The sequence below is a fragment of the Littorina saxatilis genome, unplaced genomic scaffold, assembly GCF_037325665.1.
Source record: "Littorina saxatilis isolate snail1 unplaced genomic scaffold, US_GU_Lsax_2.0 scaffold_1391, whole genome shotgun sequence".
In the NCBI taxonomy this organism is placed as follows: Eukaryota; Metazoa; Mollusca; class Gastropoda; order Littorinimorpha; family Littorinidae; genus Littorina; species Littorina saxatilis.
The window spans coordinates 1,634-15,000 of NW_027126566.1; the positions used below are offsets into that span (position 1 = coordinate 1,634).

The 13,367-nt window shown below is 41.3% G+C and overlaps 1 protein-coding gene across 2 annotated transcripts in view; it reads right to left on the reverse strand.

Moving 5' to 3' along the window:
- Positions 1-5,198: 5,198 nt before the first annotated feature.
- Positions 5,199-13,367, reverse strand: part of LOC138954999 (uncharacterized) — a 12,169-nt gene continuing 4,000 nt past the window's right edge. For both annotated transcript variants that reach the window (XM_070326729.1, XM_070326728.1), the window contains one exon: positions 5,199-7,134. In XM_070326729.1, the coding sequence (XP_070182830.1) occupies positions 6,332-7,134 (803 nt within the window). In that variant the 3' untranslated portion in view covers positions 5,199-6,331. The remainder of the gene's footprint in view (positions 7,135-13,367) is intronic.

Genomic DNA, 13,367 nt, shown 5'->3' on the forward strand with positions numbered 1-13,367 from the left:
GACTTTTATACCGCAGAATATTTCAATCGTTTTGCTAAAGAAAGTAATCTCCGAGTTAACGATAATTATGCAGATGACCTCTATGAATTATTCAATTGTACTCTGAGCTCAAAGACAATGACCAATGACAGGTAAGTTCGAGACTCGGTTGTGCTGGATTATCCATATGGTTGTGATGGATTATCCAGAATAGTCACCCCCTCAGCTAACAGCTCTAGACAAAGAGGCAGGTCATGGGATAAACTTGGTTTTACAATCAACAGCTTCATCAGAAAAATCTGCCCTCAAAAGCATCTGCCTAGTTTTTTTGTATGACGGGTAGTATAGAACAGCACATGATTTGCTATGAAGTATGTAACTTATTTCGAAGTTAAGTCGTATGAGCATTTTGCTTTCTTGCTTATATGTTATTTTGTAAATAGAGAACAATACATGGCTTGCTGTGTCGTAACAGATTTACACGAGTTTAAAAAAATAACTGCGAGCGAAAGCGAGCTTTTTAATATTTGACAAAGCAACGAGTGTAAATCTGGCACGACACAGCAAGCCAGGTAGTATTCTGTGTATCCTACATACTGTACTTGCGTGTCTTTTGCTCCAAACGTCCGTCGAAAGACCCACAGTCATTGCAGCTCCTCACCCCGTGAGCTATCGAGGATTCGTGCTGTTGCTGTCTAGTTATTTGTTTCGTTGCTGGGTGTTTATAGAAAAATAACTAGCCCTACAAATGTACAGAGGTAATGAAGCAGAGGGGGGGGGGGGGGGATAAGTTACAACATTCTTCCAGGGGAAAGAACGACGGCAAAAGTGTTCCAAGAATGACGTATGTCTCGGTGACTCGGCATCACGAGCAGAGGAAAATCAGGTCCCTGCCAGACTAGTTTGACACGACCTCATTCACATGAACTATGGTTTGAATACATATGTTTTCTCATGAGTGGTATCTTTCACGTATGTAGGATAATTGACAGTTATCAATAGACATCAGATTATTGAACGAAATCCCTTCACTGCACAGAAAGCAGACAGACTTGATTTTCAGAAGCAGGGGCGGATTAGGGGGGGTGGGGGTGGGGGGGTTACAGGGGTTCCGCCCCCCCCCGGCTGTCAAAAAAAATTAAAAACATTAATACTAACTTTAAAAGAAATAATGAGTGGGTGCTGACACCAGTTGATCATGTTTAAAATCAAGGATAAGTCATAAATTGTTCATAAAATAGCTACAACTCTTCAGCTTCTGGATACCCCCCAACCAGGCCTTGCCCATGTACCCCACAAGGGGTCTACCCCTGGACCCCACTGAGGTTGTAAACCCCCCCCCCCCCCCCCCCCCCCCCCTCTGGCTTAACTGCTCCGCCCCTGAGAAGGATGCCCTTGCACGTATCCGTGGTGGTGCAAGTGATGGCTTACACGAGCAGGATTATACCTTTAAGTGTGTGATATGTGAAATCTCATTAATGTAACGGTATCATTTGCTGCCCGTGTAAGCGATGTCTTGCACCACTACAGATCAGTCTGGGCTTTTACATTAAATAAAAAATATCTTGCTACGTTGACACGTGTCAAACATCTACACCCTGCCTACTTCATGTGCAGAGTGGGAACCTTTTTGTACAGCGATTTCACGTCTCTGAATCGCTGCCAAATGCACTACACTAGGTCTAGCTTTCTCAGCTAGGTTAAGAAGTTTCGGGTTGTAAAAAGACACACACACACCAACAGCCAGGTTTCATTTAAATATGCCTGACCGAGGACAGCAGTGAAACAGAACTTGACAGATATGAGAAGCGTGCATTCACGGCCCACCTGACTGACCAGAGAGGTCAGTAAGAGGCGTCCCTGAGGCTTCTCCGGAGTTTTAAGTTGACCATCATTTTCGTCGTAACACTCAATATTTACCAGAGTATAACGAAAACGATTAAGAATAGCACATAATCCTTTTAAAACAAGATAGCACTAATCATCATAGTTCTCCGTAAACACTCGATGAAAGTTGCTATGTATTTTGTTTTGATGTTTTAAACAAAAAACTGCACCAATGGCCCCTCAGCAGGACTATACATACCTCGTTTTTCAAGCTATGAACATTTATAATATTTCTTTCTTGTATCATGAGCAACACATCATACCTCAATCACATATTTTAAACTTAATAAGATCTTAAACAGGACAGTTTATTATCTAAATCATGTGTATGGCTGGGGGGGGGGGGGGAGGGGGGCGGGCGAATGAATAGAAACAACTTATTTAAAAGTATATAAGCCACCTTAAACGTGTTCCTACCTTAAAGCGAGAAGAAGTTCGCCAGTATATCCTCACAGCTGTATCGTGCCAAGGCCAGAGACTCAACTGACTTAGCATGCACACGTACCTACCTGCATGTGTGCATTTAACTTCCTCAATCGTTCGCATCGTGTTCACGTCTATTGTAGCGACATCACGATATTGCACGGAGCAGGTCTTTCTTCCAAGTATCGAATAACAAGTGTGTTCTCAAAATCCAAACCGGATGAGTTAGTGTTACGTGTTTTGCACATTATTTTGCTTCTTTTAATACGGTACTTGAATGTCGGTTTCTGTGTGGTCTTGTGTGTGTGTGTGTGTGTGTGTGTGTGTGTGTGTGTGTGTGTGTGTGTTTGTGTGTATTATGTGTGTGTGTATGAGTGTGTGTGTTTCAGTGTGTGTGTAAGTATGTGTGTGTGTGTATGTGTGTGTGTGTGTGTGAGTGTGAGTGTGTGTGTGTGTGTGAGAGTGTGTGTGTGTGTGTGTGTTTGTGTGAGTGTGTTTGTGTGTGTGTGTGTGTAAGTATGTGTGTGTGTGTGTGTGCGTGTGAGTGTGTGTGTACGTGTGTGTGTGTGTGGGGGGGGGGTGTGTGTGTGTGCCACAATCTGACAAAAATAAACTTTGTAAAACCTTTTTCTTAAAAGCATGTCTTTTTTTGTTACTGAATACAGGTTTCAGGACATGAAATTCAAGAAGAAACAGCGAGGAAAATAGTTGTGAATAGAAACGTCTCACAAGTTATCCTGGTCTTCTACTTTCGTACACAAATCGTTCAACTAATTGCCTCTCCTGAAAAAAAGATTTTTAGTGTTAACACAATTATCAAAGCAATTCTCGCACGCTGGCTTTCTAGAGAGAAAAGGAGCCTCACAATCTTAGCACTGAAACTCTGTGTGAAGTGTTTGATGTATGTTTTCCCTGGAGATGAATCAATTATAACAAAGTTTCTCCAATGTTTAAATTGTATTTAACTTCATAGCTCACTGAATCAATGGTGAAATGTTGGATATTACATACATAGGGGACCGGGTAGCTCAGTTGGTAGAGCACTGGACTTGTGATCCGAAGGTCGCAGGTTCGAATCCCGGCGGGGACGGATGCGGGTCAACTGTATGTGCAGACTCCATGTCACACTCCCGTGTCACCACAATGGCACGTAAAAGACCATGGTCAGATGGTCTTTCTGCCATAAGTGCAGGTGGCTGGTTACACCCAAACACGCACACACCTGGGTAGCGCCACTCTTGTTGCTGCTAGCTTTTCATAGGGAGGAAGCTACCCGAATTTCACAGTATTGGGATAATAAAGTATATACAACAACACCAACAACAATATAACTTGAATAGTACTTGAATGTTTAAGGTTTGGGATGATGGACATGTCCACACTTCTCGTTGCCCAAACACTTGCTAACGATAGTCACTGTCTTCGAATGCTTCGTGTGTTTGCTCTGGTCATTTTCTTGTTCTTTGTTGTTGTTGCTGTTGTTGATGTTGTTGTAGTTGTCGTTCGTGGTGGTGGTGGTGGTGCCTTTGCATTTGCGAAAGGATTTAGTAGTCTTTTTGAAATCATGCTCATGTTATATTCTTTGATGAAACAAATGAAAATGCTGATTGACTTATTAAGTAATTAAATAATTAAGTAATTAGTTTTGCCCAGGCAGGTACAACATACCACCGGCGTTGACCTTTTCACAACTCAGCTTGTGTGCCAAATTGACGTTCTACGTTGGCGAGAAGTTTTAAGTCTAGCTTCTTTTAGGAGATATGAGCAAATAATAATAATTTCCAAACCATCTGCATCCTTGTGTGAATATTCAAACCAAACCTACTCAAGCAAATGTATTTAATATCGTACAAGAGATTTACTCTGCTGTTAGTTTCCAGTTAGACCTTAGTTTGTCTTTGCCAAGAAGGCAGGTCTTCTCTTCCAGTTGAATGGAACTTCTGCAGTCCACGTTCGCTAGCATCTGGCGAAAATCACCACAGATTGTTTAATTAACATTGGTCTTCCAAAGGAGTTTTGAAACGGAAACAGAAGTCTGGGCAGTGGAGTTTGTTAAAGTAACATTTTGATCTTGAGGCTTTCCTCAGAGTCAGACAAGCGATTTGAAATAGGCGGATCTTTACTTACTGCCTCTTAAAAATTGCAACGTTTACTCTATGACTGTGAAAATGTCTTGTTTTGCTCGTGTTTGTCTCTATCCAAATTGTGTTGCAAGCCGTGTGATATGTTTCCTTTCATAGATAGTTCCCAATAGGTAAAACATTTACATATCCAAACATATCTGCGAATATTCACAATACTTGCAATGTTAATACAATAGTTCTACGAGAATTCACAATATTTACATGTCGCACAGTAGGTAAAAAAGAGTTTCCCGAAGGAACCTGTATCCACAGAATTGCAGGCGACTGTCAGAGCTCTTCAATAATACAATAGCCACTGGTTTTGTCATTTACTTTATGTAAGACAAATTTACAATTCAAATCGGGTATGTGAATTGTTTGATCGACGTTCTTGTAAGATCATTTGAACAAATGAACAAGTCGCGTAAGGCGAAAATACAACATTTAGTCAAGCTGTCGAACTCACAGAATGAAACTGAACGCAATGCAATTTTTCAGCAAGACCGTATACTCGTAGCATCGTCAGTCCACCGCTCGTGGCAAAGGCAGTGAAATTGACAAGAAGAGCGGGGTAGTAGTTGCGCTGAGAAGGATAGCACGCTTTTCTGTACCTCTCTTCGTTTTAACTTTCTGAGCGTGTTTTTAATCCAAACATATCATATCTATATGTTTTTGGAATCAGGAACCGACAAGGAATAAGATGAAAGTGTTTTTAAATTGATTTCGAAAATTTAATTTTAATCATAATTTTAATATTTTTAATTTTCAGAGCTTGTTCAGTGATGGCAAACTTTTATGATGAAAACTGTCCAGAAAAAAAAGGTAGGCTGGTCATTGGAACCAGTAAGAGTCCAACTCAGAGTACTGGTTTTGTTGTTTTACCAGCGAAAAAACCGGTAGTTCTAAAAATAAACCGGTAGGTTATACCGGCAGCCAATTATTTTCCGGTATTTTCTCATTTCAACCGGTAAAATACCGGTAATTACCGGTTAACGCCAATACTGCTTGTTTTTAATCCAAATATAACATATTTATATGTTTTTGGAATAAAACAAATGATGAGAACAAGATGAACGTAAATTTGGATCGTTTTATAAAAATCTTTTTTTTTTTACAATTTTCAGATTTTTAATGACCAAAGTCATTAATTATTTTTAAGCCACCAAGCTGAAATGCAATACCGAAGTGGGGCCTTTGTCGAAGATTGCTTGGCCAAAATTTCAATCAATTTGATTGAAAAATGAGGGTGTGACAGTGCCGCCTCAACTTTTACAAAAAGCCGGATATGACGTTATCAAAGGTATTTATCGACAAAAAGAAAAACAAATCCGGGGATATCATTCCCAGGAACTCTCATGTAAAATGTCATAAAGATCGGTCCAGTAGTTTGGTCTGAATCGCTCTACACACACACACGCACACACACATACACCACACCCTCGTCTCGATTCGGCCCCCTCTACGTTAAAACATTTAGTCAAAACTTGACTAAATGTAATAAAAGCAATGATGGAGTTCCATATTTCCGATGTGAATCATAGACAAAATATAAAGCCAGAACTCATGGGAATATATTAAAATCCGACTAAAACAGTAAATTTAAACAAGGTTAAAGGGTAAAAGAAGGTGATTTCAGTTATTTCTATTTTTTATTTATAATGTATGATTAGTTACCATGGATTAAATCATCTATGTTCAATTTTGTGTGTGGAGTAAAAGGTCTACAGGTCCCTACACGCATGTTTTCTGAAACGACTCGCGCAAGAACAGCAAAACTCTATAACACACATTTGCATGGATACTTATCAGACTGTGCTCAAGGGGCCACGTGCTCATTTATACATGCAGGCCTATATGTGAAGTCATGAAGAAAAAAGCCACAGTTGGTGTGGAAAGTCATACAGTTAATAACCGATGTGTCAGTTTGAAGGCTTCACATGATCATAGTCAAAACCGATGACGACGTTTCGTTTTCCGATCCGTGTTTTGTTGTAGGTGTCATCCGGGTCATTGTGCACGTGATCGTACGCTGCACGAGCTGCTCCACTTTTTTCTTTCCTTGGCTCATTCTGGCGGGTGTCGGCAAAATCTAGGGTGTTGTACTCATCCACAACAGAACCTTCCTCAGCTAATGTGGACTCCCTATTTTGTCCGTTTGGGCCAAGAGAGGTAACTGCGCTGATTCTGTTGTAGGGATCTAAGGTTGTGCCCCTTGCTGCCTTGTCCCCGGTAGAGTTGTTTCTCTTGTGGCTGATGGTGTTATATTCGGTGTCAGCATGTCCGGGTTTGGGTGCAGGTGTCGGCTTCTTGCCTTTCTTGTTGACAACGCTGTACTCATCGTTAGGATTGGGCAGAACCGGCTTGTCACCCACGATTTTGGCGAGGCTGTACCCTGGGGTAGGAGTTATTTTGCCTGGCTTGTTGACAACGCTGTACACATCTCTCGGGTCTGGCTGTGCTGGGGCTGTGTTCTTCCCATGAGCGCCTGTAGCCGTTGGTTGTGTATCGTCAATGCAGCTGTAGTCGTCTTCCAGTGTTCCGTTCAGCTGATGTTGGTTGTAGTGGGACGCACCGTTGGTGAAGGGATCAGTGTGGCAGCTGCGAGTTTTTCCTGGAGCACCGTCCTTGGCAAGTTCGTATGGGTCGTCAGGATTGAAGTCTGCGTTACCAGCTGTTGCCTGGGTAAGCGTCCCCACTGCATCAATGTCTGTGTAGTCTCCATCTGCAAGCATCACAGCAAAACAGGATACAAGCGTGCGACAGTTAGACAAGGAACCGGATCCAGGATACAAGAAGATTTGCAAGTGAGATAGTGGTAAACTGTCATACTTTATAAGTTCATATGGAATATATTGTTGGCATGTCCGGTATCGTTTGCATGAGTATGTTAACAATAACACAATTCAGAGAAGATGAATAATACGTAGGCCTATTTTCTCTTTTTGTTTCTCTTGCGTCTGGGTTATTGCATATATTCTGATTCATTAGAATATTACATGAAATAGTGCAATGAATCATGAAATATTTTGAGATAGCAATGAATGTAGTTTTTGGCTCTTTTACTTCATTCATCAACAAGAGCAACATGAATAGGAACACGTACATCATAAGTATAAGTTACAGCTCCGCCCATCCATGGTATCGCCTGATATTTTGTGGAGACTGGGTCAATGAATATGATGACGTCACTCGAGGCTCTGCCGAGAGTGACGTCATTATATTCTTTCACCCCGTCGAGACAAAATATCACGCGATACCATGGATGGACGGAGCTGTAACGTAATATATGGCATGACCAAAGTAAAGATAATTTGTCATGGGATGTGGAAACAAATCATTGGAAATTCACCATGGGCAATCAACCCAAGCCTAGAAGTTGTAGAACTATATTTTGTTTCAGTCTTGGCAAGGCCAGTTTTGTCCAGTTCCGGAAAAGACATCATGAATTCATTCACCCTGCCGAGACGAAAAAACCAATTCCATGGATGAAAACGTATAAGCTTATCCCGTGACGCATCAAAGCTAAATTTTGTTTTGAAATGTCTTCACAACGTACAGATAACTTATAACGACATAATCGCCTTCACAAGACAGGAAAAACGCACACTTTGTTTTTCGTCTGCTACAAATCTAGTCTTGTTCAAGTTGTTGGTTGACGGAGAGAATAAAGCTTCAATCGTACCTTCATCAACAGGAATAAATGCTCAATCCGCTGTCAGTTCGCAACTGAACCTTATTGTTTTTCTTTAACTTTTTGGTTAACATTGAAACGGCAATCCAAAAGAGTGTTTCAGCTGTTTCAAAACACATAGGCTTAGCTCCTTCTTTTGAGTTGCTTTTCAGTCTAAAATGACACAGGAAGCGAACAAATTGTCGCCTATACTGTCGTCACAAAAAGACGTCATGACAAAGTTACACGCAAAGCGAAAGAGACTTTGACGTCATTTACTTTTGTTCGGAATTTTCCGTCTGTTCCTAGCTTGTCAGTGAAGACCTGACGTGAGTAAGCTTACCCAAAACGTCTTTGTTCTCTATTCACATTGCAGCTGTGAAATAATCAGTCTTGTGTCTCGGTCGTGTAGGTACAGAGTTTGCTTCTGCAATCATTGTGTTCGTGTTGATGACGGCTTCATAAGACAAATCAGCGAATCTATCGTGAGGAAGACGTTTATGTACAAATCACCGAACCCAGCCCATTTTTTGTGTGCATTTTTCTGAAGAATAAACTGCATGTGGTTAATTTCATCCGTTTAATGCTTGTCGAAACGAGCCAAAAGGCTTTAGAATAAAAGATTTCACGCATTGCTTGGCCATCTGATCACAGATGAGGTCGCAGTTTGTAGGTTGAATCTATGAATCGGCCAGAGATAGATCTGCATTTCTGGTACGACCTTCCAGATTATCAACAGCGGGTTCATGGTCGGAATCAAGAGGTCAAATTTGCGAGGCTCCCAATACACCAGTTAAAGGTACTGAACTTGTCAAATCCAGGTGCATGGAGCCCCTGGGGCTTTTAGTCATACATCAGGCAGCTATCCGTTAGAAGAACTACCAAGTTTCATTGACTTGCACCCAAAGAGTCAAGAACTGGGATTTTTTTACGAATTAATTTCGTACTCGGACCCGGCTGGTCTTGACCTATTTTTGGATCTTAATTTAGATCAGGTAGATCACCACATCATGCACAAATAGACACGTCACTAGCAAACTATGTCAGACATCATCATGAGTTTGTGTAAAACAAAATGGAGGCCGGAATCACTTAGTTGAATCGAACTCCGACCAAACACCACGTAATAACTAGGTTAATTTATGCACTCGCGTGAACAAAAAACTGTCGAGCTTCACAGATGTCGTCGTTGGGTAGTTTTGGGTTTGTTTTACTACCATAGGAGGATTTTTGAACTGTAAATGCACTCAGCTGCAACAAAAACGCAAAACGAAGGCTGTGAGCTGCACTGTGCCTTTAACAGTTTCGGCACTTACATGGTACAAAGAAGGAAAATTCACGTGATACCCAAAGCGATTCTGGTTGGACGAAAAATTTCGTCGAGCAACCGCTGCATCGTCTGCTCAACGTGATGGAAGCATTTGAACGGGACGGTGTGTTTTCCTCTACGTTATAACAATATTAGCGATGGCGTCAACATGCTGTTATTGGTCAGGGGCGGATCAGTTGCTTAGTAAGGGGGGGTGCACTTTGAATCGAAAGTGAATGTGATGGGCGCGAAGCGCCCGAATTTGCTAGGGGGGTCCGGTGGCATGCCCCCCCGGAAATTTGTTTGGCCCAAAGAAGCAAAATGGTGCCATCTGGTGCCATTTGAACTTAGAAATGGTCATAGAATCAGCTTTTCAATTATTTTTTTTTTTTTTTTGCTGGTGGGGGGTGCACCCCCCCTCGTCCGCTCCTGTTGGTTGCAGTAATGGGAGTAACCGACTTAAAAAATGGTGGTCGGAAGATTGCAAAATTCATTACGTGCCTCGACGGTTGTGCATGCCGATGTGGCATGCATTCACCTACTTTTTGTTGTAATTACGTTTGCTCAAGCCATTGCACGATGTAACAAGATGAGCAAACGCTCGATCGAGTCACTTTCGCAGTTCTGAATATTATATGAGGCATCAGATGGACAGGAAGAAATTGCTATTCACAACACAATGAGTCACGTTCACATAAAATTTGAGCCCGGTCACTTTTATAGTTTCCGAGAAAAGCCCAACGTTAAGTTGTGTGTTGCCGAACAGAAAAGGCTAGTTATCTCCCTTGTTTTTCTGATAACGTTCGTAAAAGGCTACAGATGTAAATACTTTGATGTAAAGAATAATCCTACAAAGTTTCAATCACATCCGATGAACTTTGTCAAAGATATAAAATGTCTAATTTTTCCTTTGACGCTGACCTGTGACCTTGAAAAAGGTCAAAGGTCAACGAAACCATCGTTAAAGTGTAGAGGTCATTGGAGGTCACGACTAAACAAAATATGAGCCCGATCGCTTTGATAGTTTCCGAGAAAAGTCCAACGTTAAGGTGGTGTCTACGGACGGCCGGCCGGACGGCCGGCCGGACAGACTAACACTGACCGATTACATAGAGTCACTTTTTCTCAAGTGACTCAAAAAGAAGTAAACCGTGTTTTTATTGTGTCACCTTGTTGTGACCCGTTTTGTGGAGCGTTAATATTTTTACGTGAGATTCACGTGCTCCTTGTTCAGTTGTTGTGACCTGGGTTTGGTCGGAGCGTCACAAACTGCGTCGTTTAGTTCTAGAACACCGTGAGATTCACGTGATCTTTTCCGTGTCTTGATTTTGGGGTGAGCCCTGCGAATCTGCGTTGCAAGTTTTAGAATACGTGTGACTCACGTGTTTTTAGCTTTGTAATGTCAGCTAGTTCCTTGGTCTTCTTTCTGTTAAATATACCGTTTTAAGTTTTGAGCATGCACGGAGTGCGTGATCGGTTACTGATTGGTTGTAAAATAGTAGTCTTACCCGATTCTGTTTTAGGAATGTTGTTGGTTGGTCAATCCGGTGACCTTTGACTTTTGAATAACTATTCCATGTTAGGTTTTTGTTTCCATAAATACCACTGCTTGACTCCTGTCTCGTCAGTCGATCTGAGGGTTTTAGGAAGTGTTTGGCTTTGATCTGTAAACGTATGAAGGTTAGCAAGTGAACCAACGGAGTGTTTCTTATGTTTTAACGTCAACGTAATGTTCTTGGAGACAGTTGTTTCTCAAGTGTGAATCGTTTTGTGCCCTTCGTTTGAGAGGCAACACGTTTTTGGTACTGCTGGTCAACCCACACAGCGCATAAGGTAATTTTGTTGTTACTTGTTTGTGTTGTGTTTTGGTCGCCATTTTGTAATGACTTTGTGAGTTGTTTAAAATGTATAACGTGAGTTGAAAGTCTGACTTGTTGTAGTGTTTCTTTATTGTGTGTTCAACTGTTCTAGTGTTGTGAACGTACAGCAATGTTTTGTAGACGCTAGAAAGTCGCTAATGTTTATAATGATAACTTGTGTTTTCTGTGGTTAACGAAGTTCGAAGTGAAACGTTTTCTCCAACTTTTTCAGCCTTAAGTTAAAAGAATTTAGGTAAAGAGCTTGCGGTCTGTGGTGATCGTTTTGTAAACGGGCTTATTTCTTGTAACGTTATTGAGGGAAAGTGGATGAGTAAATACGGAGATTTAAGAAACGAAACGTTGGGACGTTTCGTTTTGAAGTTGTGGTAAACGTCATTATTTCGGGGGTCTCTCGCTGGAAAGGTGAAGGTCAACTGAAACGGAACGTGGAACGTCAAAACGCAGTCACGTTTTCCACCCCCAAAAAACGAACAATATTTCGTCAACTTTTGTGAGTATTTTTGCACACTAACAGTTTTATTTGTTGGCCATTTTATGCATTGCGAGATTCATCAACCCTTTCACAGTCTTTCAGCGCTGAGAATGTGTTCATTGGAGGTAGACAACTGTTGTGAACTGAAATATTTTGAAGGGTGCTGATCCTGGTACATTTATCCAACTTCATGGTGAGAAAGCAAATGGCGAAGCAGAAGTAGGTCATCGCATCGAATTTTTATTCTGGCTTCGTATGTGATCAGGTGCATGAATTGAAAAATGTGAAGCTCTTGTGCGTGCAATGCGAGTATGTCAATCCTTTATTGACTCGTGGAGTTGAAATTATGCCATGCCCAGTCAGCGGATCATATCCTGCCATGCCCGGCCTTTCATTCCGAAACGAAACGTGAATACATCTAAATCTTGTCTGCGGCCTATGCCGTCTCGTTACACGTTCCGTTTCGCGGGGTGACTCATTCACCAAACGAAACGAGCTGCAAAACGAAACGTGCTGTTTCTTAAATCTCGCTACTATCTTGTTCGTGACTTTGATTGACGCAGGAACGTTGTCGTTAGACTTTTTTGGTACGACAGTTTGCTTTGTATTCCTGGCCTGATGAGTCAACGTTTTGTATTTTTCTGAAAGTAGCCTTTTCGGATTTAAACGTATGTATGCTAAGTTTCTTGAGTATTCTTAGTGCTTATGGTATTGTTGAACGTACGGAACGTAACTCTTTATTGTTGCTGAAGGACTAACCAACGAGTGTTTGGTAATTGTAACCTTCTTGTCTGTTTGTCTTCGCCTGTCTTGTGATTGTTTATTTTTCTTGTTTTTACTTCTCGTGTCTTGTTAATGCATTTAATACTTTTGCCATGTCTAATAATTTGTTTTCTTTTCTGTTTTTCTTTCTGTTCATAAGTTTTTTACCGCAATACGTAGTACTGTAACTATATATGCATTACTGATATCTAATATCAGATGTAAACAAATAAACCAGTACTTTTGCGCGTTATCGCTTGTAACCTGTGTTTGTCATTTCGTATGAACAATATGTAGTACCAGCCTCGCTCACGAAGGCGCGCACAACGGTCGTTAGTGTGTGGTTGTGAACCACCATTCAGGTGGGCATTTGTTATCGCCTGTGTGTCGTGTTTTGACAAACTTTTAGTACGACTGATGTGAGCCGAATTTATTGGGGAAAGTTCAATGAATGCAAAAAGGTATGCCAAATAGTAGTGTGTTATGTTTCCTTTGCGTTGGGTTGTGGTGAAATACACAGCGGTTATCTGTTTGCGAGTTGCCTGGAACACGGTTTTTGGCTCACGTAAGTGTAGCCTATGCGATGGTAAACTTTGTCTGTCTGTGCGTGCGTGCGTATGTATGTGTGTATGTCTGTGGTAGAAACTTTAACATTTTTGGCTAAACACCGAAATACTCATTTCACGTGGTTAATTTTCAAGCACCATCTTCAAATTATTGAAGCAATGATCAACATTGTGTCGGCATGTGAGTAGTTAAAGCGTGTATCCAAAGAAAACGGGTGGTGGGGGGTTTTGAAGGGGTACAAGCAGTTGACTGATTTGTGTCGTGTTTGGCATGTAGACGGCAGGTCAGGTGTCAA